The following is a 27,743-nucleotide window of genomic DNA, read 5'->3' on the forward strand; positions in this document are numbered from 1 at the left end:
CGTGTTCCCCCAACAAGGTAACCTATTACTTTCCTCCGGGTGCTTTCAAAACCTTTTCCTTGGTCCTTCATTTTCAGTGGGAAGACTTGGGTGTGTTTAGGCATGGATTTACTTGGGTTTATCTTATTTGGGGTTTGCTGAAATTGTGAAATCTGTAGGTTTTTATCTTTTACCAAGTTTGGGAAGTTTTCAGCAACTATGTCTTCAAATATTTCCTCAGCATGTACTCTTCATCTTCTCCTCCTGGGATTACAATGATATCAATGTTAGATTTTTCGTTACTATCCTGAAGGCTCCTGAAGATCTGTTCTTTCTTTCTTCCATTTCTTGGGGGAGGGGACCATCTTTTTTTTCTCTCTCTCTCTGTTGTTTCAGATTGAATAATTTCTATTTACCTATTCTAAGTTCCTTGGCTTAGTTCTGTTGTGTTATTGGGCTCATCCAGTGAGGGGTTTCTTTTTTTTATTTGGTGGTCATATTGTTTGGTTCTCCAGTTTCTAGTTGGTTCTTCTTCCTATCTTCTCTTTCTCTGCTGGACATTTCTCCTTTCCCATTTATTTCAACAGTGTCTGTGATGCCTGTTGGAGCATTTTTATAATAGCTGCTTTAAAGTCTTTGTAAGTTAATTCCAACATCTGTGTCCTCTTGGCATTGGCATTTATTGACTGTCTTTTCTCATGCAAGCTCTGGTTCTTCATATGCTGAGTAATTTTGGATTGTATCCTGGATGTTTTAAATATTATATTATGGGCCTCTGGGTCTTGTTTAAATCCTACAGCAACATTTTATTGTTATTGTTTTTAGCAAGCAACTGATCTGGTTAGGTCCAGGCCACAAGCCCCAACCCGCCTTCTGTGTGCTTTGGTTCTTGTGTTAGTTCAGTTCTCAAAGCCCCTGCGATGCTGTTTGAGTCCGTCCTGCGTGTGTCCCACTTAATGGTCAGGCTGCCTCCTGAGCAGTATTCTGTGTGTTAACTTGGTTCACAACTTCTTTGGTGGGCTGGTTTAGATCAGATCAGTGTACATGCAGCTTAGGGCTGAGAGCAGAAGTTCACAAACACCTTCAAAGCTCACTTTCCAAAGCTCATCCCTCTCAGCAGGCTCCCTCCAGTTCCCTGGGGCTCCCCTATAGTTAGCCTACTTCCCTGCATACTTCCAGGGTGGAGGCCAAGCGGTGGGAGGACAGAGGAAAAAGCCAAAGATTCCTCCCTCTTTTGAGGGGTAGATGCAGGATTTCCACACTATCTCTGCTATTAGAGCTCACTTTTGTGCTCCTCACTCCAGAAACAAAGGGCATCTCCTAGGACTCAGCTCTGTTTCCTAGTGCCCATTTCCATGTTTTCAGCTCCACTTATCCACGTAAGGAAATCATTGTAGAGAAAGCTGGTAAACTTAATTCTGGTTTGGAAGGGTTTTTTGTTTGTTTGTTTTTGTTTTTTAAGGTTTTATTTATTTATTTGAGAGAGAGAGAGAGGAAGGGAGAGCACAGAGGGAGAGGGAGAGGCAGAGGAAGAAGCAGACTCCTCGCTGAGCAGGGAGCCTGATGCGGGGCTTGATGCTGGGGCCCTGGGATCATGACCTGAGCTGAAGACAGACGCTTAACTGACTAAGCCCCCCAGGAGCACTAGAGGTATTTTATTTTTTTTCAGAGGTACTTTAAATTCTGGCGTTCTTCCCCGGTTTACCTACCACTACTTACTTTTCAGCATCCTCTTAGAGTCGGTCCATACATTCTATCCAGGTTTTATCATTATATTCAGTGGAAGAGACAGGGAGAAGTGTGCTTACTCTATCTTATCCAGAACCAAAATCTCCAAACCTAATTTTTATAGAGGCCATTTACAAAGCACATTCTGTGAGCCAGGACTGGACTGAGTATTTTACTTATCCAATCTAACTCTTACAAAACTCCAAAAGTTATATATTAGGAGAGTTATATATCATAATCTTCATTTGACTGTGAGAACACAGATGCTTGGCCAAGATTAAGTGTCTCACCAGAGGTCACCCGACTAGTGTCAAGACTCATGGTATGCCTTAGAAGTCTGCTATCACATTCTCAGACCACCCACTCCAGCATCAACAACAATGCTTACTCGAACTGGAGTTTCCTGTATCCCACCTCAGACATGCTACGTCAAAATTTTGGGGAATGAAGCTCAAGGAGATTCCCTCTGCATGCTAAAGTTGAGGACCAACGCACATTCCCCGCAATACAAGAAACTTTCAGTCTAAATGACTTTTAAAAGGATGTCCATGTACTTCAAATAGGAATACCCATTAGTATTGGCATCAATCAGCTTAAAATAACTTACATATGCTCATATTCCCTACTCTTCTGTATCATGTTAAGAGACATAAAATAGGATTTGTTCTAAGCCAAGGTTCACTTTATATGCAGAAAGATTTTCTGAACGCCAAGCCTTGAACCCACTGCTCTTGTTCTCACTCTAATTCCTGACAATAAGAGCTCCTTAAAAGGACCCATCCCCAAGAAGCATTAGTCAGCCAGTATTTCAAATTCCATTTTGGAAAGAGAATAGACCTAAGTAAATTCTACGCATTCATCACAGACAATACTGCTATATTTCTCCCTAGGAGATAGAGCTGCCCTATCTTTCACTATTTATTTTGCAAAAGAACCATTGAGGGGCTTACTATAAAAAACTGGGGACCTCATCTTCTACAAGGCCAGTTTGAATGGCAAGCCCCTCAGTAATAGATAAATCTGAATAAAAAATACTTAGGAGAAACCCACTATATATGGAAAAAGGAAACAGGCCATTTTTCTTAGGTTAAAAGGTTTTTAGGGCAAGTTTACATGTAAGGATATATAAAGTCAATCAGTTTGCAAGGTTTGCTCAAGATGCCTAGGAAGTGATGGAAATAACATTAAAATCCTCTACTCATAAAACTTTTCTTGAGTATCTCAAAGAATTTGATAGATATTGTCTTAAGGGCTCATAACAGGGATTATCATTCATAACTCACATATGGAAAAGCAAGGTCAAGTATGCCATTCTCAAAGGCCCTCTGATGGTCTCCTTTTAAACAAACGTATCATAACACACCATCACAATAAGTCATATTTTAGTACTCAAACTTATGGCAAATATTCCGCTTTGAAACAAAAATCTTTTTCAAAAAACGTTCTTATGGATATTTATGAGGAAGTTCAAAAGTTTCAAACTGATCAGCAGTAATGAATCAAAAATAAAAAGAATTCAGTACAGTTATTTTCAACAGTGAAGAATATGTCAACCAGTAATTTCTCCCCCCCCCCCACCCCTTTCTGGAGAGAGAAAACTCCAAAACATATGGCCCAGGAAGAAAATCTGTACTCATTTATAGCAATGAACTGGCTTTTACATCTTTGCAGCTAGAGTACGCAAATGACTTCACAGGCAACGGCTTCCGTATGTTTCATATTTTTAACATTGACCGTTCATAATAAAGATTCTTTGATCCTAGATCAAATGTTTGAATCCATTTTCTCTCCGCTTACTCAGAGTCACCGTTATGAAAGCTCCCCTCTTTCCCACCTCAGATGTTCCAGCCCTTCCTGCAATAGGAACTGTCTCCATTTGTCACCTTCTCCGCGGTACTTCCCACCCCTTTGCTGTGGTTTTCCGCTGTGCTCATTAACCTCTCGCACAAAAGAGCCACAGTGATAAATAATTTTTGTACATAAGAAGTTAATGACAATAAAGAAGGTTCCCCTAAGGAATTCACAGGCATCTTTAATGAACCTGAAAGGTCACAGTGAGTGGTTATCTATGATTAATTAGTACAAGAAAATAAACTCCCCATCAGAAAAACATCCTCAACAGGTACGACTTCTCCCTACCTGTAAGAGAAATTAAAACGAAAACTTAAATATAGATATTTAAAGCTAGATTATATTTCTGGGGTTAGAACTGGAAAAAGTGAACAGGAACCTAAAGACTTAAATTTTTTAAAAAATCTAGGTTAGTAGTAAAAACATCAAATAAAAAAATAATCAAAGCGATGCCAAAAACTTAAAATCTTCAACATAAAATTATCCTTAATGACTCCAAGGCCTTTTTTAAAAATCTTGTTGAGGAACAACATTTTTAATATAGTCTTAACTGCTAAAACTTAAAACATGAACTCTGCAGAAGGGTACTCATTAAACAAAGGCTAATTTGAAAAAAAAATGTTTAGTTTTCTAGTGGCTAAAACAATAATTTGGTATTACATTGTATTTGGGCTTAATTAGGTCTCACATTGTTAACAAAGAAAAGAAGAAAAAAGGGGAAAGCAAAAAGAAAAAATATCCTGATGTTAAAAATGCCTTTAAAATGAATTCTTTTTCTTTCCCTTTCCTCATTGGACTAAGAGTCAAGGTCATGTTGGTATTATACACTATGGTTCATTTCAAAATACAGCCAGATACCTCAAAAAAAAAAAAAATACAGTCAGTATGCTAATTCAGACCACGTCCTTAGCATTTGGAGTATAAAAATGGCACAGGGTAGGGGAGAAAGTAGGAGTCTCGAGCTAGCTATAGACCAAAGGACAGTGTTCTAGGTGAAACTGAACTTTCCTGGCTCTGGACAAAACAAGTCATTGCATAGATCATTGGCCCATCCCACTGATTACTGATTACCTTGCACACAGTAGCAAACTGCCGGTTGTTTCCTGCTCCAACCACAAGATATCCATCCTTGGTTTTAAAAGCCTAAAATAAATAAATGAATACATAAATATATAATTTTATATATTGAAAATACCACAGAAGTTAGCTTCCATTTCTTAAACTTCTACACAGAAAGCATGCTCTAAATCAACATTATTAATAAAAACCATATCAATTAATGAGTGTATTTTGCTTTTATATATGCATAGTTAATTTTTATGTGGCATTTTCAAAGCACTCTCCAGCTCTTCCACTAACTGTTGTAACATGGGTGGGGGTAGGGAACTTAGAAAAATAAAGAAAATTCTAAACTAAACTAAAATAGTTTTGTTGTAATACATAACACAAAATTCTATATTCATTACTGTATGGATTGTTTGGCTATTCCAAAGTTTTGTGCTTTGTTTGTTTCCATTTTTCCTTGGAGGGCAAAGAGCAAGAGGGTACATAGCTTTCAACGAAGTGTAAGAAGAATGGAGGGAAGAAAGGAAGGAAGGAAGGAGGGAGGGAGGGAGGTACATAAGCTGAGAGATTTCATCTTTGAAGATCTCAAATGTAAACTCTTGGACATCATCACTCTTCTGTAAGTGAAAATTGGCACATGTGGATCTGTGTACCTCATGTGGTTTTATGTACCTGAAAAATGTTTGTCGCTTCTAGGAGACATATTCCTTAGAGCAGCAAAAAGAATATAAATAATTGATATTCCCACCTCCCAGAGCCCTAGACACTCTGGAGAACTCCCTTCTCCACATTTGATCACGGTGCTGGCTGGAGGAACCAACCTTTACCCTCAGAAGGCCTCGTCCCCATTTTTCCTTAAGTAAATGAGTTTCTTTAGTTTCCTTCCTTTTTACATAAAAATTGTTCTATATTTTCACCTAGTTTTTCTTACACTTACTGCTGCCTCTGAGAAAGATGACCTCTATCTTCCTTGCCAGGGCTTGCTCCTATGCTAACCCTGGTCCCACCTTCACTCACATCCTTCAGAACCCTGCTGTCATCTTTAATCTCTTCATTCCCACTGAGTCCTTTTTCTCTGCCTACAATTAGGCTCAGGCCTACACTAAAAATATTAACAGCAGGAAAACAAAATTTCCATCAGTCCTGACATGCTTCTCAAACTATCTTGAAATTTTCTTCCTTCTCTCCAACTCTAAAAGATACAAAATTTCTACCTGCCTATACTTCTTCACCAATACCATATTCTGATGCCCTTTGTCATCAGGATTCTTACCCCATCACTACACTGACACTATACCTTCTTGACCCCGCTGTATTATTTGGTACTGTTAACCATCCCTTCCTTCAGGAATCTATCTTATTTCTAGGCTCCAACTGGGTTCATCTCCAATCTCTCTGACCTGTATTCCACATGCCCCCTTTTCATGATTTTCTTCTTAGCCTTCAGCATTCCTTAAGGATCTGCATGGGGTCTTCCACTACACTTGCTTCTAATGGTAGCCACTACGCACATGTGGCTATTGAATATAATTAAACTAAAATTAAATTAGCCATTCACAAAAAAAACACGTATTGTGATTGCATTTGTATGAAATGTCCAAAATAGGCAAATCCACAGAGACAGAAAGCCTAGCGGTCACCCATGGCTGAGAACATTGGGAGAATTTGGGGAGTAACTACCACTGAGTACTTGGTTTCTTGTGGGCGTGATGAAAATGTTCCACAACTGTGGTAATGGTGGAACAACTCTGTGAATACACCAAAAATCACCGAACTGTCCACTTCAAATAGCCGGATTATAGGATATGTGAATTATATCTCAATAGAGATGTTATTAGGAAAAATTAAAGTAACAGTTCAGCTCAACAGATGCACTGGCTACAAGTCAAGCATTCCATAGCTACGTGCGGCTGGTAGCTGCCACATCAGCACAGATAGACAGCATTCCTGTCATTGCTCAAAGTCCTGCAGTGGGGTGCTGGGAGACCCAAGCTGGTAGTTTGTAGGTTTTCTTTTTATTCTACCTACCAGGCCTAACCTGATATCTAAAGAGTGTCAGGCAATGAATAAGTGTTTGTAAAATGTAATGAATCTCTCAGATAACTGCTCCCATGTAATAGGATTGTGGCTAAAATGAATCTCAAGCAAAACACTGTAATGGGGTTTATTCTATTTACATTTTTGCTTGCTTTGGTAATGAACGCTACTCAAAAGATAACACATGAACTATTTTAAATGATTATTTTCCTGGTTCACAGGGTAAAAGCAAAGGTAGTGTTATAAATAATGCATTAGTGTTTCTCAAACCACAGAAAGGGAATTTGCAGTGGACCTGTGAGAGAGGGGCAAAGGATTTTGAGCAGAGATGTCTCAACAATGTAGTTGACAGCGTGAAGGTACACACGTTGTCTGTTTGCTTGGGTGCTTTGTTTTGCTTTGTTTTGTTTTGTTTTGCAGGGAAAAACTAAGTCAGGGAGTGGGTAAATAATGTGAAGTAAAAATGTGTGTTACCAAGAATAATGTGAAAAAAGATTTTCAAAAATTTTAGATTTGTGACATGATATTCAGCAAGTTTACGTTTTGGGAGATGCTCATTTCCTTTTAATTAATGCAGAAGTGTTTCTTCCTTAAGCCTTAACTATAGGGGCGCCTGGGTGGCTCAGTGGGTTAAGCCGCTGCCTTCGGCTCAGGTCATGGTCTCAGGGTCCTGGGATCGAGTCCCGCGTCGGGCTCTCTGCTCAGCAGGGAGCCTGCTTCCCTTCCCCTCTCTCTGCCTGCCTCTCTGTCTACTTGTGATCTCTCTCTCTGTCAAATAAATAAATAAAATCTTTAAAAAAAAAAAAAAGCCTTAACTATACCATGAAATATTTCTTTATCAATATACAATTTGCAAAATTTCGAGCACAGAGAACTAGTTAATGATCATAGGAAAATGAAGACTGATTAGTAGCTGAGCCACCAAACACAATTAAAGGTCACCAAATAGATTTGTAAGGATGAAGGTAAAATTGAGCTCTTGAAATACTTATTTGTTCCCTGTTACTATTGCTACAGTGTATATTTAATAAATATATTTTAAGTAAAAACTTAAAACAATACTATTGGCTGAAGACTAAATAATTATGTCCGCCCAAGTTTCACATGTTAAAACCCTAATCTCAGTATGATGGTATTATGAGTGTGGTAATTAATAAAGGGAAATCTCACTAAATTGAAGTCAGGAGGCTAGAAGGAAAAGTCATACCACTCGGTGTCAATTACAAGAAGAACTGTCAGTTACAGACCCCAACAGAAGAATCATCAATAGGAAAGAAGGATCGATTACAGACCCCACAGGAAAAGATGTACATTTGACCCCTGAACCACACCAATGCCCCGAAACACAGTTGAAAATCCATGTATAACTTTTGACTCCCCAAAACATAACTACTGATAGCCTACTGTTGACCATAAGCCTTACCAATACCATCAATAGTCAGCTAACATATTTTGAATCTTAGAGGTATTATATACCCATATTCTTCTAGTAAAGAAAGTTAGAGAAAAGAAAATGATAAGAAAGTCATAAGGAAGAGAAAATACATTTATAGTATTGCACTGTACTTATTGAAAAATTTCCAAGTATAAATGAACCGGTGCAGTTCAAACCCATGTTGTTCAAAGGCCACGTGTCCACTAAATCCTCTACACGAAATCAACTGCGCCTGCAGCTCAGCAAATGAGAAACCATCATCACCCTGAACTCTTGCTTTCCTCTGATGGTCTTTCATTCAAAACAAATCCTCCCAACTTCCTCCTTCATCTCCATAAAATAACATTCCTCCTCCTCTTTGTTTGGACTTGCTTTGTTTTTGCCATAGCTTGTAGGTCCTGAGTCGCAGTTATCTGTTATTCCCAAATAAACCTATTTTCGCTTTAAAAATAATGGCCAAGTTTATTTTTAAGATTAGCAGAAGCAAGAACATGGCCATCTGCGAATCACAAAGTAGGCCCTCACCAGATACCAAATCTGCCTCTGCTGGGGTCCTGGATTTCCCAGCCTGGAGCACCATGAGAAATAAATGTCTGTTGTTTAAGCCACCTAGACTACCGTATTCTGTAATAGCAGCCTGAGGATTAAGAAATTGGTACTGAGAAGTGGGGTGCTGCTGTAACAAACACCTAAAAATGTTCAAGTAATTTAGAACCAGGCAATGGGTAGAGGCTGGGAGAGATCTCAGGTACATGCTAGAGAAAGTCTACACTGCTGTGAAGAGCCTATTCTGAGCCGTTGAGAGCTCAAAGAGAAAAGAGGAGAGCTATAGAGAAAGTCTCTATCTTCATAGAGAATACCTAAGGAATGCTGAACAAAATGTTTAGAAATATGGACAGGAAAGGCCACTGTGATGAGGTCTGATGCAAATAAGGACCATGTGGTTGGAAACTGGAGGAAAGGCAATCCTTGTTATAAAGCAGCAAAGAACTTTGCTGAATTGTGTTCATGCTTCAGTTTTTTGTGGCAGGTAGAACTTTGCAAGTGATGAAATTAAGTATTTAGCCGAAGATATTTCTTTTTTTTTTTTTAAGTTTTTTTTTTTTTTTTTTTTTTGACAGAGAGATCACAAGCAGGCAGAGAGGCAGGCAGAGAGAGAGGAGGAAGCAGGCTCCCCGAGAGAGCAGAGAGCCCGATGCGGGGCTCGATCCCAGGACTCCAAGATCATGACCTGAGCCGAAGGCAGCGGCTTAACCCACTGAGCCACCCAGGCGCCCCTAGCCGAAGATATTTCTAATCAAAATGTTGAAGGTGCAACCTGGGTCCTTCTGACTGCTTATAGTACAATGTGAAAAAAGAGATTACTTAAAGACAGAATTGTTCTGGAAAAGGGAAGCAGAAATTGAAAATCTGGAAAATTCCCAATCTATCCATATTGTAAAAAATGAGAAAGCATGGTCAGAAGAAAACACCAACGGTGTGGCCAGGTGACTGACTGATTGTCCTTCAGTAGGTAAGTGGATAAATAAACATCCAGACAATGGAATATTATTCCACGCTAAAAAGAAATGAGTTATCAAGACATGAAAGACACAGAGGAACCTTAAATGCATATCACTAAATTAAGGAAGCCAGGCTCAGAAGACTGCATATTGTATGATCCCAACTATATGACATTCTGAAAAAGGCAAAACTATGGGTACAGTAAAAGGATCAATGGTTGCCAGGGACTGGGAACAGGAAGAGATAAGTAGGTAGAACACAGAGGAATTTTAGGGCAGTGAAAATACTCTGCATGATACTATGATGATGCCTACATGTTATTATACATTTGTCCAAATCCACAGAGTGTACAACACCAATTTGTGTGTTGTGGACTCTAATGTCAACTGCAGACTTTGACTATAGTATGTCAGTGTAGTTACAGAAGTTATAACAAACATAGCACTCTGGTAAGGGATGTTGATAATGTGGGGAGGTTGTGCACATATAGGGAAGGAGGTATACGGAAAATCTTTGTATCTCCTCTTAAATTTCTTTCCCAACCTAAAACTGCTCTAAAAACTAAAGTTTATGTTTTTTTTTTTAAAAGGAAAGCAGAAAAAAAAAAAAAAAAGGACAGCAGGAATCATCCTTGTCATGATGATGATATTCTGTATCTTGATTGAATCCGTATCAGTATCCTGAGTGACACTGCACTATAGTTTCATACAGTCTGAAAATGGAGTGAACTGGGTAATGGGTACACAAGAGCTATCTCTATTATTTCTTAAAATACATGTGAATCTACTGTTACTTCAAAAAAAATTGGGTTTAACTTTTTTAAGTCATCATGTATTCGATTAGGGCCCTGACAACAGAGATGGAAAAAAATAGAATCAAGAAATATTTAGAGCAGCATTATTTACAGTAGCCAAATTATGGAAGCAGCCCAAGTGTCCACCAATTGATGAATGGGTAAAGAAGATATAGTATACACACACATACACACACACAATGGTTATTCAGCCATAAAAAAGAATCAAATCTTGTCATTCATAATGACATGGAAGGAGCTACAGAGTATCATGCTAAGTGAAATAAGTCAGTCAGAGAAATACAAATCCCATATGATTTCATTTATATGTGGAATTAAAAAAAAAAAAACAACAAATGAGCCAAGGGAAAAAAGAGAGAAAGACAAAACAAAAAACAGACTCTTAATTATAGAGAACAAACTAATGGTCACCAGAGAGGAGGTGGATGCAAGTCTGAACTGTAGAGAGAACTTGAGAGTGGTTTATTATAATCTATAACCGAAGCCATCACACAGATGAAGTCATTTAGGAAGAGTTCAACAGTTGAATAGGAAAAAAGGGGGGAGCCAAGGGATGAGTCTGAAGGTCAGCCCCATCTCAAGTCCAAGCAGAAGAGGAGTTAGCCACAGGAGTAAGAGGAGGACCAAAGAATGCCCACAAGGTGGTCTTTCCTTCCCTCAACAAATGCTGTTCCTATATCACAATGTGGACCGAATGAACTTTGAAGTGAATCAGGGACTAAGTAACAGTTAGGGGGATGGGGAGAGCACATGCAAACATCTGTTTGATAAATCTGGTTGTGAAGGAAAAGAATCAACAACACGCAGAGAACACAGACTGAGCACATGCAGGTGCCATGTTGGTGTGGTTGTAGGAAGATGGGCGAGTTCCCACTGAATGCTTCTACTTTCCTATGAAATAAGGAGTGAGGTCACCAACTGAGAGTAGGGTTGGGACACATGAAACTGGAAGTCTGAAAAGAGTGGATAAGTTCTGATGTCCCACTGAAGAGTGGAACAGCCGAGTGACAAGATACACGTAGTTGTGTTAGAAGCCCCACTGAGTGATAGTCTCCAACATCTCTCAGTCACAGACATAGAATACATGGATATTAGCATTTACTGGGGTATTGTCAGATGAAAATAACAAAAAGGTAAAAGGTGCAGGAAAATTGGAAAACTGGCCATAATGTTACTGGGTGATGGGCCATGGACTAACTAGATATGGAAAAAGGTGGTGAAGATGGGAGGAGGTTATAGAGAGGGCAAAGGGAAAGATGTCAGTGGATAAGAAATCCTCATGAAGTCAAAGAACAGTCATGAAGGAAATGCTTGAACATCCAAGGTGGAAAAATAGGAGACCATGGATGGTCACCGTGTAAAATACTTGATTCGGTTCTTGTTGAGATGAAGCAGATCCAGTGGGGTGTAAGAGCCACAGTATAAGATCCATAGACTCATTGCCAAAGAGTAGGGACTCAATAGAGAGCATTATTATTAAACAATTACTAATATACTGCATCTACCTAAAAGGAACTTCCGACTGTGCTCTAAGCCCTTAGATCCTGACTCTTGGGCCTTCATCTATCTCCAAACACTCCTCTCTTTCTCCTTATTACCTTAGTTGTCTCCCTCTCCATACTGAGCAAGTGACAACATGCCATACACACACATTGCTAGCAGGCTTTCCATCACAGGGGGAATTCGCATCAAAAGCACCTAATTGGGCTATGAACTCTCATGGCTGGTGTATTTCTCATATAAGGAATTCAGGCCTCAGGAGAAAAGAAGCCACTGCTTCTGCATGAAATGCTGAGGGAGAGGGCAACAGGGACCAGTGTTTACAGCTTTAAAAGGACGAGGCCAAACCCAAGCCATTCCTCTTGGATTTATTATTCCTGGGAAAAGAAATGCTCCTGGCTGGGGGTTGTGCTGATTCAAGGGTGACAAGTGTCACTGGTAGGGGAGATCACACAGAAACTTCACAGTTTTCTTCACATTCTAGTCACGACATACTTTCCTCTCTTGGGGAAGGAGGTGTTTCTCAGACTGAGAAAAATACTGATGGGTCAAGGGATTAGCCATCCCAAGGAAACTGCATGACTTACAAGCAATCTGGGAAATATAAAGACAGAGTCAGAGTTCAGTTCCTCTGGTTAGAGCAGTTTCAGGTATAAAAGGGACCCCATTGAGAGACTGAAGGGTGGCCATGTAAGATACAGGAGTAGAGAACACTGAGCAGACATGAAGACAGAGAAATAAGATGGTCAAACTGGAATTCCCATTGCTCTTGGAATTTTCTTTTTTTTTTTTTTTAAGATTTTATTTATTTATTTGACAGAGATCACAAGTAGACGGAGAGGAAGGCAGAGAGAGAGAGAGAGAGGGAAGCAGGCTTCTTGCTGAGCAGAGAGCCCGATGTGGGACTCGATCCCAGGACCCTGAGATCATGACCTGAGCCGAAGGCAGCGGCTTAACCCACTGAGCCACCCAGGCGCCCCGATCTTGGAATTTTCTATTGCTTCCTAGATGTTCTGCTTTCCCAGCTTCCAGGCATGCTAACCTGGATGGATGATCTCTTAATTATTGAACTGCCTATAATTAAAACCACAGAAATACCTCCAGAAGTTCTACAGCAACTCAATATATCAGATGGTCAAGAGGAAAATGAAAAAAAAAAAAAAGGTAAAACTGAAACTTTCTGTGTCACCCTCTTAAGCTATCATATTGATGCATCAGTATTTCCTCTGGTCTAAATAAAGTACACAATGAGTAGTGCATCTACTTCAAAAACAAGAGCAAAAACTCCTGGGCCTCCTGGGGCTACCTACGTCTTAACAAAATTTTCTTCCACAAAAGGTAACTGTTGCTAAATGACTTCATCATCCACTGGAAAAAGACATTCCCTGAAGTTTAACTCACTGCCATGAGAATGTTTTCTGGAATGTCAAGCAGTTACTGACTTTGGGTCTGTGCTAGTACATCGTGACAAATATAGAGCACTATTTCCTACCACAAACAGTTCAGTTCACCTTATGGTGCCGAAGCTGGCTGAGCCAGATGGCAACGAGGCACAAACCCACTTACAACTCAAGAACAGTGTCCTCCACGGGATGGGACCCTGCAACAACTAGGTAAGTAAGGCCGGGAGTCCTTCATCTCGCCTACTATTTGGCTTTGTCTGGACATCCTCCATCATCATGAATAAGCCCCTTTGAAGACTTATTTCTAAATACAAACCCTGGCCTTGAATTTTAGAATAGCCTTGAGAAAGACATGATGTGGCGATTTCCTGCAACCCCAGATCCAGGCCGGGATTTTCCAATTCCACGGGAAATCTAACTGTTCAAAAACATACTTGAGGTTCTTCAAATCGATTCAATCTCACTAAAATCAAACAGATCTACGGTCTTCAATCACCCAGTTTCTGACACTGGATATGGAGACAGTGGCAAGGAAGAAAATGGAAACTGTCTTAATGTTTCTATATTCTTCACAAACTGTCAATGGGTGTTGTTTTTCTTACAAAATAAGTCCTTTGTCATGAAAGCCTGCTGTCATCATAAAAGATGCAGTCATCATGCATCTTGGACACAATGGAATATGGCACATGGTGCTATTTTTACTGGAAGGTATGGGCCAGAAACTGATTTTGATGATCCTGAATTGATTTCACTATAAAGAATGGTAAGTCAGATTATTTGAAATACCCTACCAAAAGTGCCTACCATTTAACGGCAAGCGACAGAAATCTTAGACCAGTCCATATTGATTTTTCAGGAGCACTTCAAGGCAAAAATTCCTTGACTGTATTAATTTTTTTTTTTTTTTAAGAGAGAGCGAGTAGCAGGGAATGGCAGGGAGGGAGAGAGAATCTCAAGTAGACTCCATGCTCAGTACAGAGCCCAATGTGGAGCTCAATCTCACAACCCTGAAGTCATGACTTGAGCCAAAAATCAAGAGTTTGGAGGCTTAACTGACTGAGCCACCCAGGCACCCCTGTGTTAAGCATTTTTAAAGTGTTCTCTGCATGTTACAGTAATCACAGTCCCATACTAGTTATACCTCAAACATATTACAGCAATCCCATAACCAGGCCCATACTAGTTACAGACTATCCATGAAAATATTATTTCTGACAGCAAGACTACACTAATCTCAGACCAGTTCAAAGCATTTACAGACCAGAACTTTATTCAAGATGTCACTTTCAAACAAAAAAATCAAGCTAGAAAAGGATATTAACTATAACTAAAATAAGAATATTCTAAAAAAAATAAAAATTAAAATAAAATAAGAATATTCTAATGTGGATCATAGAGTGGCTTGCCAACAAGGTTTTCCAAACATAGCTTAATTCCATTATATTTCAGTATTTTTCAGTGACAAAACATAGGACATCCACAGTAGGAACAGAGTTGGGGTAAGGCTCTGCCATTAGACCTAACCTCTAGACCTAAAGAGGCACTAGGTACAAGTCCAGTGACAGAAGAATTTTCAGCCCAGAGTCGGGAAGGTTTGAATAACATGGCTCAGGAAAGCAGTCAGCAAAATAAAGTATGGAGGTACAGGTAGGGGACAGGGCGAGAAATTCTGACCGAATAATTCTTGAAAGTCCTACTGCAGGCAGTTGGCCACTGAGATGTACAGACAGAAGTTACAGGGTCCCACTGATAGGAAAGAGGCTCAAAGTCTTTCCTCCAAATTCCTGCACAAGAAATTGTGAAGACAAGGCAAAAAGTAGAGGGACAGGAACCAGGCAGTTAAATAGATGAGGAACTCAGAGTCGGAGACAAAAGCAGAAGCCTGAGCCTTTGAACAAAGACATATGAAGCAATGAGAGTGACCCGTGAAGGTCTGGTGGGAAGATAAGAATGTAGAGCCCGCTGTAGTTACACCTAACATCCAGGACAATATCTGGCATGACAGGTGCTTCGTACATTTTGTTAAATCAAGGCCAATGTATTAATGCTAGATCACAGCAAACTAGGCAATTCGGGAGCTGTTACTATAGAGAAGGCATGGTGGCAAAACTGGACATCATGCAGTAGAAGAGATGAGGAAGTGTCAATGACTCAAAGACAGGCATGTACTGAGAATGGCAAATATACTAAGCATGGATTTCCACAAGCTTCCTTCCTCACTGATGATTGCCTAAATTTAAAGGTGAAGATTATGTTTAAGGGGCGTTGGAGAATATAGGTCCTATAGTTGGAACAATGTGGGACTTAGTCTCCCTAATTAAGGGCTTCTCCTTCTTTCCATGGCCAAAATTTAGCCCATGTACAATGTCCCTTTTCAGAGGCCATTTAGTTGGCTGAACAATCTTCCCTTATCTCCCTAATACTCATAGGCAAGGTTTTCTCAACCCATCATGATATTTGGAGGCAAGGAAGCTGCTATCCTGTAAAATATGAAGAGAATTCTCCTAGCATCTCCCATTGGGCAAGGATCCATTCATACTGCCACTACCTCCAGCCACCAATTCCATCATCATCACCCCAATGCAGTATCCAAGACAGAGGTTTTTATGGAACTCTGGTACTCCATCTTGAAGCATATAGGATCACCCTTAGTACTCTTTCCATCAGACCCTCCAACAAACTGAGCCACCCAGGCGTCCCTCATCAGACCCTCCAGAGAGCTGCTACCAAGTAACTGGATGTGAACTGGAATTGAAATTTATTTTCCACCCAGTATAAAATGGTTCCTGTACTGAGGCTTGGAATCAAACTCTACAGATTCTCAAAACATCTTTGACTTGGCCAAAAATCATGGGAAGCTACTGAGGTTACACAGTGGAGAATAAGCACTTTAGTAAGGCCCTGCTAACTCACAGGAAGAGGTAAGATGCAGTCCTCATGGGATAATCAAGTATCTAAAACAAGTCAACTCAAGGGTCAGAAAAAGGGCAGGGGAAAGCTCTGTCTTAAATATCTGTAAACATTTCTAAGGAAAGTGATAGAAAAGGTGGTAGGCTACAAATTCAGATTTTTCTGAGACTGCCATATTTCAGGGTCTGGACTGGTCCCATACTACTTCTCCAGGTGATCAGGACCTGGGAGCCTAACTCAGGGCATCTAACGTGTATGTGAGATTAAGGTAGACACCAAGGTGATGAATTACCACTGTAGAGTGAGAAAGAACCATAGTAGAAGCCAGAATCTTGGAAGACTAAATGTTCCATAAATTATCTCCCTGGGAAACTAATAATCAGAAGGCAAAATTACTTCTTGTCTCAAGTCTTCATGCATCTGGATACTGAGTCAAGCCTGAATCTGTCAATGGAAAGGTCAGTAGAGTCTTCTGTGTGTGGCTACAAGAAACAGGGGGAAATAAGACTTCTCATTCAACAGAAGGAGTCAGGCTGGATTACTAGAGAAAGAGATCTCAAAATGCTCCCCAACCATTTACATTTCATGAAATTCTCACAAAAGAAGAAACAATGCACTCTGAATATTATTCTATACATTCCTGTTCTAATCACTGGTGACCCCAAAAAGTTGGACTCACATGGGCACATACACCATGACTGAGGTCATGGGAGTGTTATGCAAAGTTCTTTTGCATCAAAATTTAGACCAACTAGGAGGCTGTCCCTTCCAAAGTAACTTAACAGCACAGCATTCTTACAAACAACCTGAGAAGAATTTTCAGTAAGTCCTTCCAGTAGGTCAGAAGATGAAGAAAGCAATAATTCCTTAGTGGTCTCCATAAGCACTTAAAGAGAAGATATTTGGTACTTCTGTGCATCTCTGTCAACATTAACAGGTCATATTAGCTAAAAAGTCAAAGGTAGCAGGAGATTCTGTTTTATTTTAGAGTTTATCTATATGAATAACTGTTACATTTTAGTTCCTATGGGATTCACGTTCTGTAAATGAAGGTGGAAACTTATTCTGCATAAGAATTTTTATGCATAATAAAAGAATGTGCTGGAAATAATTTACCCATTCCCTGTGTCTTCAAACAATACAGTCCTTCATCTCAATGGCATTAAATATGTTTAATTTCCACTCCATTCCAAACCCCACTTGAAGAAGCAGCTCCACACTTCATGTGGCTGACCATTCCTCATCCCTGGTTGACTAGAATAGTGTGGATACCAATCCCAAGCCAGCTAATGGATTCACTGGACAGGAATCAATTACACTAACTTGAGAATTCAAACGTCATGTTCAGGTAGGAATGAGATGGCCACAGTAGGCTTAAGTAAGTAAGTAAGAAAGACTCAGAAAGGCCACAACGGAGACAAAAGACGAGATTACACAAAAGAAACAGATACGGACCACGTAACTGCTCCCTGTCTGATTGTATCCTGATTCTCATGAAACCAGACTATGCTTTTGGTTCTGAAAAATCTCTATAGCCTTACAGTAACCACTCGCCCTTATCTGCCTCATCTCTATTTATCAGAATTAGTTTGACTGAATTTCTGTTTGTTAGATCCAAAAAAGACTTAATCGTAGATTTCCTAAACTGTGCTATATGATGGAAATTCAGGATCAATATACAACTGGAGTTCTCTTGCTAGAAGAGTTTTGGGAAGCAGCAAATGAGAAGGTTAGGTCTATATCTTATGGACTCGATGTCTATTTGCCTAGCACAGGACAAAAACAACAACAACAACAACAACTAGAGATTAACTAGAGATTTAAAACTGGTATTTCCCAAAACTAACTCCACAAAACACTGTTCCAGAAAGTGTTAATGACAATGAGTGTGATCTTTCATTTTCTTTAGGGTTAGTTTCACAAATTAACTGAATTACTTAAGGTCTGATTTAATATACCCCCTAATGAATAAACTCTGCTGGCAATTGTATACAAGTCCTTAAATAAAGTCTTTGACTATATGTCAAAAGAAAAATGCTATAACTTAGTTTATCTAAATCCATATTTTCCACCCAATAATCTCAGCTTTTTTTAAGATGATAGCTAATTTTTTAGATAAAGTAGTTGTTTTTTTTTTAATGACCTTGAAATCTTGTAAATCCAGTGTTCTGAGAAGAGAGTGACATTTGCAAAGACCAGATAGTTTAAATTCTTCAGGAACCTCTCTAAATGTTACAAAATTAAAATTCAGGTGACCACACCTATCATGATAAGCACTGAGTTACATATAGAATTGTTGAATTGTTCTGTTTTACACCTGAAACTAATACAACACTCCATGGTAATTAAACCTCACTAAAATAAATAATAAAATAAAATTTAGTTTCTAGTTATCTACATTATGTATAATAGATTATTTTGCTTATCAGGTAGTAGTCTCTCTCTGCTTCCATTTCCGTACCATTCACTTCTTCCTTCCATCCCTGGGATTGTGCTGTCCCAGAGCAACAGCAAAACTACTCTCAAATGACATCCTAATATGTTTTTCTCAAAGTCCTCACCTTTCTTTATCTCCTTGTCCCCAAACCTCCCATTTTACTGTAGGGAGAAATGAAACAATCTTACTTCCTCCAGACTCCAACTCCTCCCACTCTCTGGGATTTCCTGACCTTTCCTCCTCACTGACCTCTCTTCCTCCTCCTTATCCTTTGGCTCTGTGAACTCACTCTCAGAGATTCAACCATAACTTCTATAGGAATTCTCATTCTAATACTGAACCACCTCTAAGCTCTTGTACTAAATTAATCAAAGTTGGTAATCAAAACTCAACTACTTAACTACCATCTAAACCAGAAAAGGAATAACTTGGGAAACTGAACCAAGGAAACAGCCTCATAAAGCTGGGACACATAAAGGGCTATTCCACCAGTAAAGTATAAATGAGAATGATCCATTCATAAGAAAAGGGAAAAAAGAAAGAAAAAACTCCCCTGAATAATCCTAATCATGGCTTTTCCTTAGAGAGGGTCAAATTTATCCATAAGAGCATAGATTGCAAAAGCCAAAAAATTAGCAAAAAACAGGTCCCTGTTTTCATTGCCTTTGGGTACTATGCAAGAAGCAAATACAAATCCTACTTAGAAGGAAACCCTCAACCCAAATTAAAGAGGATTTTCACTGAGATAGTCCAGTTGTATTTGAGCCTATAATCCAACATTATACAATGTACATGGAAATGAGTTACCATGAGCCAGAGTTGAAAGCAACAATGAAAAGCAGAATAGAATCACGAGATCTTAAAATAATGGTATTTCTAGAAATAGAGTATAAAATAAGCATGGTTAAGACTTTTTTAATGGAGTATAGATTCAAGCGCATGAGAAAAGTGTAAGTTACTCCTAAGAAAGGTACATTTTTAAAAGAACAGAGTATCACTTTTAAAAGTAACAGCATTATCAAAATTTAAAACTCAGTAGACAGGAAATAAGAATTCTTGCCTGAAATAGACATTTGGAAAAATAAGCTAGATAGAATTAAGCAGAAAGAAGATATGGAAATTTTAAAGTGATATTAAGAGACAAGGAGGTTAAAATGAAAATATCCAATTACAGTTATAGATGGAAAGACCATAGAAAATTCGGGAAACATAGTATATAAAAGATGATGCCTGATAAATATCCAGAATTAATTAATTCTATAAATTCGGTGAATCCCAAGTGGGACACACAAAAAGAAATGGACAACTAGATAAACCATAGTAAAACCGAAGAATACCAAAGCCAAACGAGGCATGTTAAAATCATCCAAATAGAAAGGGCAGAATACCTGTAAAGCATGTCATTTGTACAAGTAGCAAAAACCTCAATAGCAATGATAGAAGTCAGATGATAAAACTGAGATATAACTCTAAACAAAGAATTTTATACATTAAAATATTCTTAAAGAATGACCTTAAAATAAACTCATATTCAGACTAGCAAAATCTGAGAGTTTATCACCAACAGATCCTCACTGTAGTGGTTTCTAAAAAATATGCTTTAGGAAGAAATTGAATCTAGAAGGAATGAGATACAAAAAGGAATGGTGAGGGAAAAAAAACACAAAATCGGGGCACCTGGGTCACTCAGTCACTGGGCATCAGACTTTGGCTCAGTTCATGATCCCAGTGCCCTGGGATCAAGCCCCGAATCGGGCTCCCTGCTCCACGGGGAGCCTGATACTTCCCCTCCCACTCCACCTGCTTGTGTTCCCTCTCTTGCTGTGTCTCTCTCTGTCAATAAATAAAAACTTTAAAACACACACACACACACACACACACACACACACACACTACACACACACACACACAAAATATATATGAGTTAATCTAAAACACTAATATGAAAAAAGAAGAAGGGGGATGGAAGAAGAGGGGGAGGAGTAATCATGGTAGTGGTGGTCGTGGCAGTGGTGGCAATATGGCAGCAATGGAAATGAGTCCCCGAGATCTCCTTAAAGAGAGAACCTGATGTGAGGTGACATCAGCAAAATGCAGAAGAGGAAGGCCCAGGCCCTTCCCACCTGGAAACACTGACTCAATAACAAAACATAGATCAATATCCTTTCTGATAAATCCAGAAAATGGTTAAAAGCCTGGTGTACCCCAACTGAGTATGAACCAAACCATATCAAAGCCAGTAGGAAAATCTGTGGCACTCACTTGCCATAGTCCCTCCCTGCCCCAGCTCAGTGAGGCATTATTGAGCAAAAACTCCCCAGCTGCTGACTTTTCCTTGGGAAAGGAAAGAAAAGGAAAAAAAAAAAAAAAAGGATGGCCAATATGCAGACTTTCTGAAGGGCTACTTGAGGAACTGGGTTTTGCCTTGCTTGAATCTAAGTGCTAACAAGAAGGGATGTTAGGTTGTGGGCTGCTGAGAACAAGAGGGTGTGGACTAGCACACACTCTCTCACCATAGTCCCTCTCCCTGGTTCACTGTAGAAAAAGTGAAAGAAAACTCCCAAGTCCTGGCTTCTCCTTGGGGAGGGAAAGAGTTGGGGAATGTGTATAATTTTCCATATTTTCAGGGGGATGCCCAAGGGACGAGTTTCTGTTGTGCAAGTCTCAGAACACTTATAAGGACACAGCATACTTTAGATGCCTTAGGGTTGCAGACTAAAAAAGAGACTTGGGTGGCATGCTACAATTTCAGAGGAACCACAGTATAACACACAGAGTGTTGTACAGCGAGGGGGCCTCTCTCTCAAGGGCAGGGAGAGAGGAGGGGCATGTACGTTCAATATTCTGGCACCTCAGAGGCTGCTCAAGGGACTAGTTCCTGTCACTACAGTCTCAGAGCACTGATTTGACACAACATACACTAGATACCTGGGGCTGGAGCCCAGCGTGGGGGTGGGGGTGAGATGCCAAGGGGAGGTGGAATGAGGATAAAGGTTGCTGGGAATTTGTGTCACTTCCAGAGAAACTGCAGTAATGCAGACAGACACCAGAGGGAGCAAAAGATTATGGGCTCCTGAAAAACAAAACTGGCAAATCCCTCTAATTGTAAATTTACACAAACCAGTCCAGATAATATACATCCACCAAAAAGGTTTGAGGAACCCCCAGGATATCTAGCCAGGATAACTGGTAACAGTATTTCCCTGTACAAAGCCAGAGCATAAAAACTGGAAAGGTGGCTGTTTTTTCAAGTACATGTGTACTTGTGAACAAGGTACACGAAGAAACAGGGACATATCGGTCCAATCAAAGAAACAAAATTAATCTACAGAACTGATCCTAAAAAAATGGGTATGTATGAGTTGCCTGATAAAAACTTCTAAATGGCCATTATAGAGATGCTCAATTAGCTCAGGGAAATTATGTTTGAACAAAATGAGACTAACATCAAAAGTAAAGAAAATATTAAAAAGAACCAAATTCTTCCATTGTATATATGGACCACATCTTTTTTTACCCATTCGTTTGCTGAAGGGCATCTCAGCTCCTTCCACAGTTTGGCTATTGTGCACACTGCTGCTATGAACATTGAGGTGCATGTGCTCCTTCTTTTCACTACATCTGTATGTTTGGGATAAATACCCAGTAGTGCATCTGCTGGTCATAGGGTGCCTCTATTTTTAACTTTTTGAGGAACCTCCACACTGTTTTCAAAAGTGGCTGCACCAACTTGCATTCCCACCTTTGGAGCTAAAGAATACAATAACTGAACTGAAAAAGAAAGAATTTATGTTCACTAAATTGAACAACAGCAGACTTGATCAAATCGAAGAAAGAATCATTGAACTCAAAGATAGGTCATTTTAAATTATTCATTCAGAAAAAAAAAAAGAAAAAAGAATGAAGAAAGCATAAGGAACTTATGAGACATAATCACGCAGACAAATATACAATTTTAAGTATCCCAAGAAGGAGAATAGAGAAAGGATCAGAAGGGCTATTCAGAAAAATAGCTAAAACTTCCAAAATCTGGGAGAAGAAATGGATATCCAGATTCAAGAAGTCACTCCTCCCCAGAAATCCAACTAGAATAAATGTAAAGCACTCAACACCAAGGAGCACCTGGGTGGCTCCTTCAGTTAAGTGTCTGCTTTCAGCTCAGGTCATGATCCCAGTGTCCTGGGATTGAGCCCGGCATCAGGCTCCCTGCTCAGTGGGAAATCTGCTTCTCCTTCTTCCTCTCTGCGCACACTCTCTCCCTCAAGTAAATAAATAAATCTTCAAAAAAAAAAAAAGTCCACACTAAAATACATTATAATTAAAATGTCCAAAGTCAAAAATAAAGAGAATGTCGAAAGCAGGAAAAAAAGGGAGGGGGGGGCAACTCATCACACACAAAGAGGCTCCCATAAGACTATGAGCAAGATTTATTTATTTATTTATTTATGTGAGCAAGATTTCTTTTTTTTTTAAGATTTTATTTATTTATTTGACACAGAGAGAGAGAGAGATCACAAATAGGCAGAGAGGCAGGCAGAGAGAGGAGGAAGCAGGCTCACTGCTGAGCAGAGAGCCCAATGCGGGGTTCGATTCCAGGACCCTGAGATCATGACCTGAGCCAAAGGCAGAGGCTTAACCCACTGAGCCACCCAGGTGCCCCTGTGAGCAAGATTTCTTAACAGAAGGTCATATATTAAGATTAAGTGGGATTTATTCCAAGGATGCAAGGATGTTTCAACATCCACAAATCAATCAACACTGATACAGCCCATTAACGAAATGAAAGATTTAAAAAAAAATACATGATCAGCTCAATATATACAGAAAAAAACATTTGACAAAATTCAATGTGTATTTATGAGAAAAAAAATCTCTCAACAAAGTATCTATAGAGGAAATGTACCTTAATTTAATACAGACTATATATGACCAACCCTAGTTAATATCATACTCAATGGTGAGAAGCAGAAAGCTTTTCCTCTAAGATCAGGAACAAGGCAAGGATGCCCACACTCTTCTCACTTTTATTCAACATAGTATTGAAACTCATAGCCAGGAAAATTAGGCAAGAAAAAGAAATAAAAGGCATCCAAAATAGAAAGGAAGAATTAAAACTGTCACTATTTGCAAATTACATGATACCGTATGTAAAAAATCTTAGAGACATCATCAAAAAAAACCATTAGAGTTAATAAATGAATTCAGTAAAGTTGCCAGATACGAATTTAATATGCAAAAGTCTGTGTATATATACACCACTAATGAACTATTAAAATAGAAATCAAGGAAAATAGAATCAAATTGCATCAAATTGCATCAAATAGGATAAAATATCTAGGAATCAATTTAATTGAGGAGGCCAAAGACCTGTACTCTGAAAACCATAAGGCACTGATGGAAGAAACAGAAGACATAAAGAAGTGGAAAGATATTCTGTGTTCACACAATGGAAGAATTAATATGTTAAAATGTCTATACTGCCCAAAGTAATATACAGATTCAATGCAATCCCTCTAAAATCTAATGGCATTTTCCACAGAACCAGAAAAATTAATCTTAAAATTTAGATGAAACCATAAGAGACTCCAAATAGCCAAAGAAATCTTGAGAAAGAAGAACAAAGCTGGAAGTATCAGCTCCCTGGTTTCAAACTATACTGCAAAGAAACAGTAATCAAAACAGTATGGTATTGGCATCAGAACAGACATATAGATCAGTGTAACAGAATAAAGAGACCAGAAATGAACCCAACCATGTATTGTCAATTTATGAAAAAGGAGACAAGAATATACCATGGGGAAAGGACAGTCTCTTCAATAAATAATGATGGGAAAACCTACATGCAAAAGAATGAAACTGGACCACTTCCTTATACCACATACAAGAATTAACTTAAAATGGATTACTTCAACATAAGACCAGAAACCATAGAACTCCCAGAAGAAAACAAATAGTAAGTTCCGTGATAACCATCTCAGCACTGGGTTTGTTTGTTTGTTTGGTTTTGCTTCTGTTGCCCTCACCTTTGGAGTCAAATAAAACAAACTAAACTGAGTAACTAAAAGCTCTGCACAGTGAAAGAAATCATTAACAAAAAGATAATCTACTGAATGAGAGAAGATATTTGCAAATCATATATCTCATAAGGGGCAAATATCCCAAATATATAAAGAATTCATACTACTCAAAGCAGGAAAAGAAACAATCCAATTAAAAAACGAGAAGACATGAATAGACATCTTTCCAAAGAAGATGTACAATGGCCAACAGACACATTAAAAGATGCTCAGGGCGCCTGAGTGGCTCAGTTAGTTGTGTCTGACTCTTGATTTCAGCTCAGGTCTTGATATTAGTAGGCTCAGAATATAGAGCCTATGATAGATAGATAGATAGATAGATACATACATACATACATACATATATACATACATACATACATACGACTCAGTATCACCAATCAACGGGGAAATGCCAATCAAATCCACTATATCCCTTCACACCTCTCAGAATGGCTAGTATCAAAGAGAAGAAATAACAAGTGCTAGCAACGATGTGGAGAAAAGGGAATTTTCATGCACCTTCAGTGAGAGTGTAAACTGGGGCAGCCACTATGTAAAACAGAATGGAATTTCCTCAAAAAAATTAAAACTAGAATGACCATATGATCCAGAAATTCCAATTTGGGGTATTTATGTGAAGAAAATAAAAACATAAAAATAAACAAATGTACTATAAGTATAACATAAATAAATAAAAATAAAAACACTAATAATTCAAAAAGATCCGTGTAAACTTATGCTCATTATAGCATTATTTACAGTAGCAAAGATAAGGAAGGAACTGTTTCCATGGATAGATGAATGGGTAAAGATCTGTTGCGCACATACATACACACACACACACACACACACACACACACACACTGCAATACTACTTAGCCACAAAAAAAGAATGAAATCGTGCCATTTGCAACAGCAGGGATGGACCTTGAGGGTATTATGCTCAATGAAATAAGGAAGGAGAAAGACAAATACCACTTGATTTTATTTACAAGTAGAATCTAAACAAACAAACAAAACAAAACCCAGACTCATAGGTACAGAGAATAGAGTGGTGGTTGCCAGAGGAGGTGAGCATTCTGGGGGCAGGTGGGGAGGGGTTGAATTGGGTGAAGAGGATCAAGGGGTCCAAACTGCTACTTATAAAACAAGTAGGTCATGGGGATGTAATGTACATAGGGAATACAGTCAATAATATGGTATTAACTTTGTATGACAGATGGTAACTAGACTCAGTGTGCTGGTCAGTTTGTAATGTTTACAAATGTCAAATCACTACACTATACTCATGAAAGGAACATAAAATTGTCAATCATACTTCAATTTTTAAAAAGACAAAAAACAATTAAAATGGCAATAACAAGTCCTTACCTATCAGTAGTTACTTTAAGCATAAACAGATTAAGCCCTTCCAATCAAGGACACAGAGCGGCTGAATGAATAATAAAACAAGATCCAATTATACAGTATGGACAAGAGACTCCCATTAGACTTGGGTCCACACATGGGCTGGAAGGGAAAGGATGGAAAAGCTATTCCATGCAAATGGTCACCAAAACAGTGGTGGATATATTGGTATCAGACAAACATAGATTTTGAGTCAAAAAATTTCAAACATGACCCCCCCCCCAAAAAAAAGGATATTATATAATGGCAAAAGGGTAATTCACCAGGAAGATAAAACAGAAATATACATGCCCCTAACCTCAGAGCACCCAAATGAATGGAGCAAACACTGACAAAACTGAAGGGAGAAACCGACAGCAACACAATAATAGTAGGAAATGTCAATGCCCTGATACCTGCAATGCGTGGGACGTATTGAAGATCAGTAAGGAACAGAGGACTTGAACTAACAAGTAATTGATGATGGGGTTCAGGTAAAACTCAAGATTCAACAACAATAACATATATATAGGGACTATGGGTAGAGTTTCATCATTGCACATGGTATCTGAGAAGGCAGCGAGAGAAACAAAGTTTTGAAAAGTAACTACTGAAAGATAAGATATAGAAACAAGAGTAGAAGGTGTCCACACTCCCGAAGGGGAACCTGCATGGAGTAAAATCAGACAGAGCTGAGTCTGAATCTCAATTCCACCAACTTATTAACAGCGTGACTCTAGACAAATCACAGAGCCTCAGTGACCTCTTCTGTAAAATAAAAATAACATCCACCTTCTAGAACACTGTGCAGATTGTCTTGGGCCATTTGGGCTGCTAGAACAAAATGCCACAAATCAGCGGGCTTATAAAATTGGTTTCTTACAGTTCTGGAGGCTGGAAGTTTGAGATCAGGTGCCAGCCTGGTGAAGTGAAGGCCCTCACAAACTTCTTGTATCTTCTTCACCCAGTGGAAGACACAAGGGAGCTCTCTTGGTCTCTTTTCTGTGGACACCAGTCTCATTCACAAGGGCGCCACCTAATGACCAGAGGCCCCCTCCTAATACTCTCACCTCAGAGATTAAGTTTCAACACTTGACTTTTGGGAGGAGGGGTGCAATTCAGACCATAGCAAGTATCCTTATTATCATCGCCTGTTAGCTATCTATCAAATAAACCCCAAATCCTTAAGGGCACCAGGAACATCCCATAGTTTAATCCAAGCCCACCCGTTCAATCTCACCCCTCACCACTCCTACACCTATATTGTATGATTTGCTCGAAATTCATAATGTATCATTCTCTGAAGAAAAAACATGTCTTCCTACTTCCATGCCTTCTACTCATACCTCAGCACCCACTACTTCCATAAACCTTCACTGATCATAAGTCCACATATTCTCCAGTATTCTAATACTTTAAGAGCCTGAGATCCAATTCCAGAATTCCCACAAGGTGGTTGTCCTGTGTGTGCAGTAATACTTACAGTGATGCAGAAGTCAGTACCAGCCCAAGTCATGAAGTCCTTACACAGGTATTTCTGACCACTAACAGAGGTGACTTTATTTTTTAACCCAAATCAGTCTTTTTGTGGCTTGTTCTTCCTTCAGATAGTTTTTAACCGTAGGACACATCTAAT

The 27,743-nt window shown here is 39.1% G+C and overlaps 1 protein-coding gene across 11 annotated transcripts in view; it reads right to left on the minus strand.

Moving 5' to 3' along the window:
- Positions 1-27,743, minus strand: part of SUGCT (succinyl-CoA:glutarate-CoA transferase) — an 802,332-nt gene that overhangs the window by 459,542 nt on the left and 315,047 nt on the right. For 10 of the 11 annotated variants that reach the window (XR_007121423.1, XM_047694504.1, XM_047694505.1 and 7 more), the window contains one exon: positions 4,630-4,701. The exons of the other annotated variant lie outside the window; for it this stretch is intronic. Coding sequence is in view for 9 of the 10 variants with exons in the window: in XM_047694504.1 (XP_047550460.1) it covers positions 4,630-4,701 (72 nt within the window). In the remaining variant the exon portion in view is untranslated. The remainder of the gene's footprint in view (positions 1-4,629; positions 4,702-27,743) is intronic. 11 annotated transcript variants of the gene reach the window in all.

Source organism: Lutra lutra, chromosome 11 (assembly GCF_902655055.1).
Source record: "Lutra lutra chromosome 11, mLutLut1.2, whole genome shotgun sequence".
NCBI lineage: Eukaryota > Metazoa > Chordata > Mammalia > Carnivora > Mustelidae > Lutra > Lutra lutra.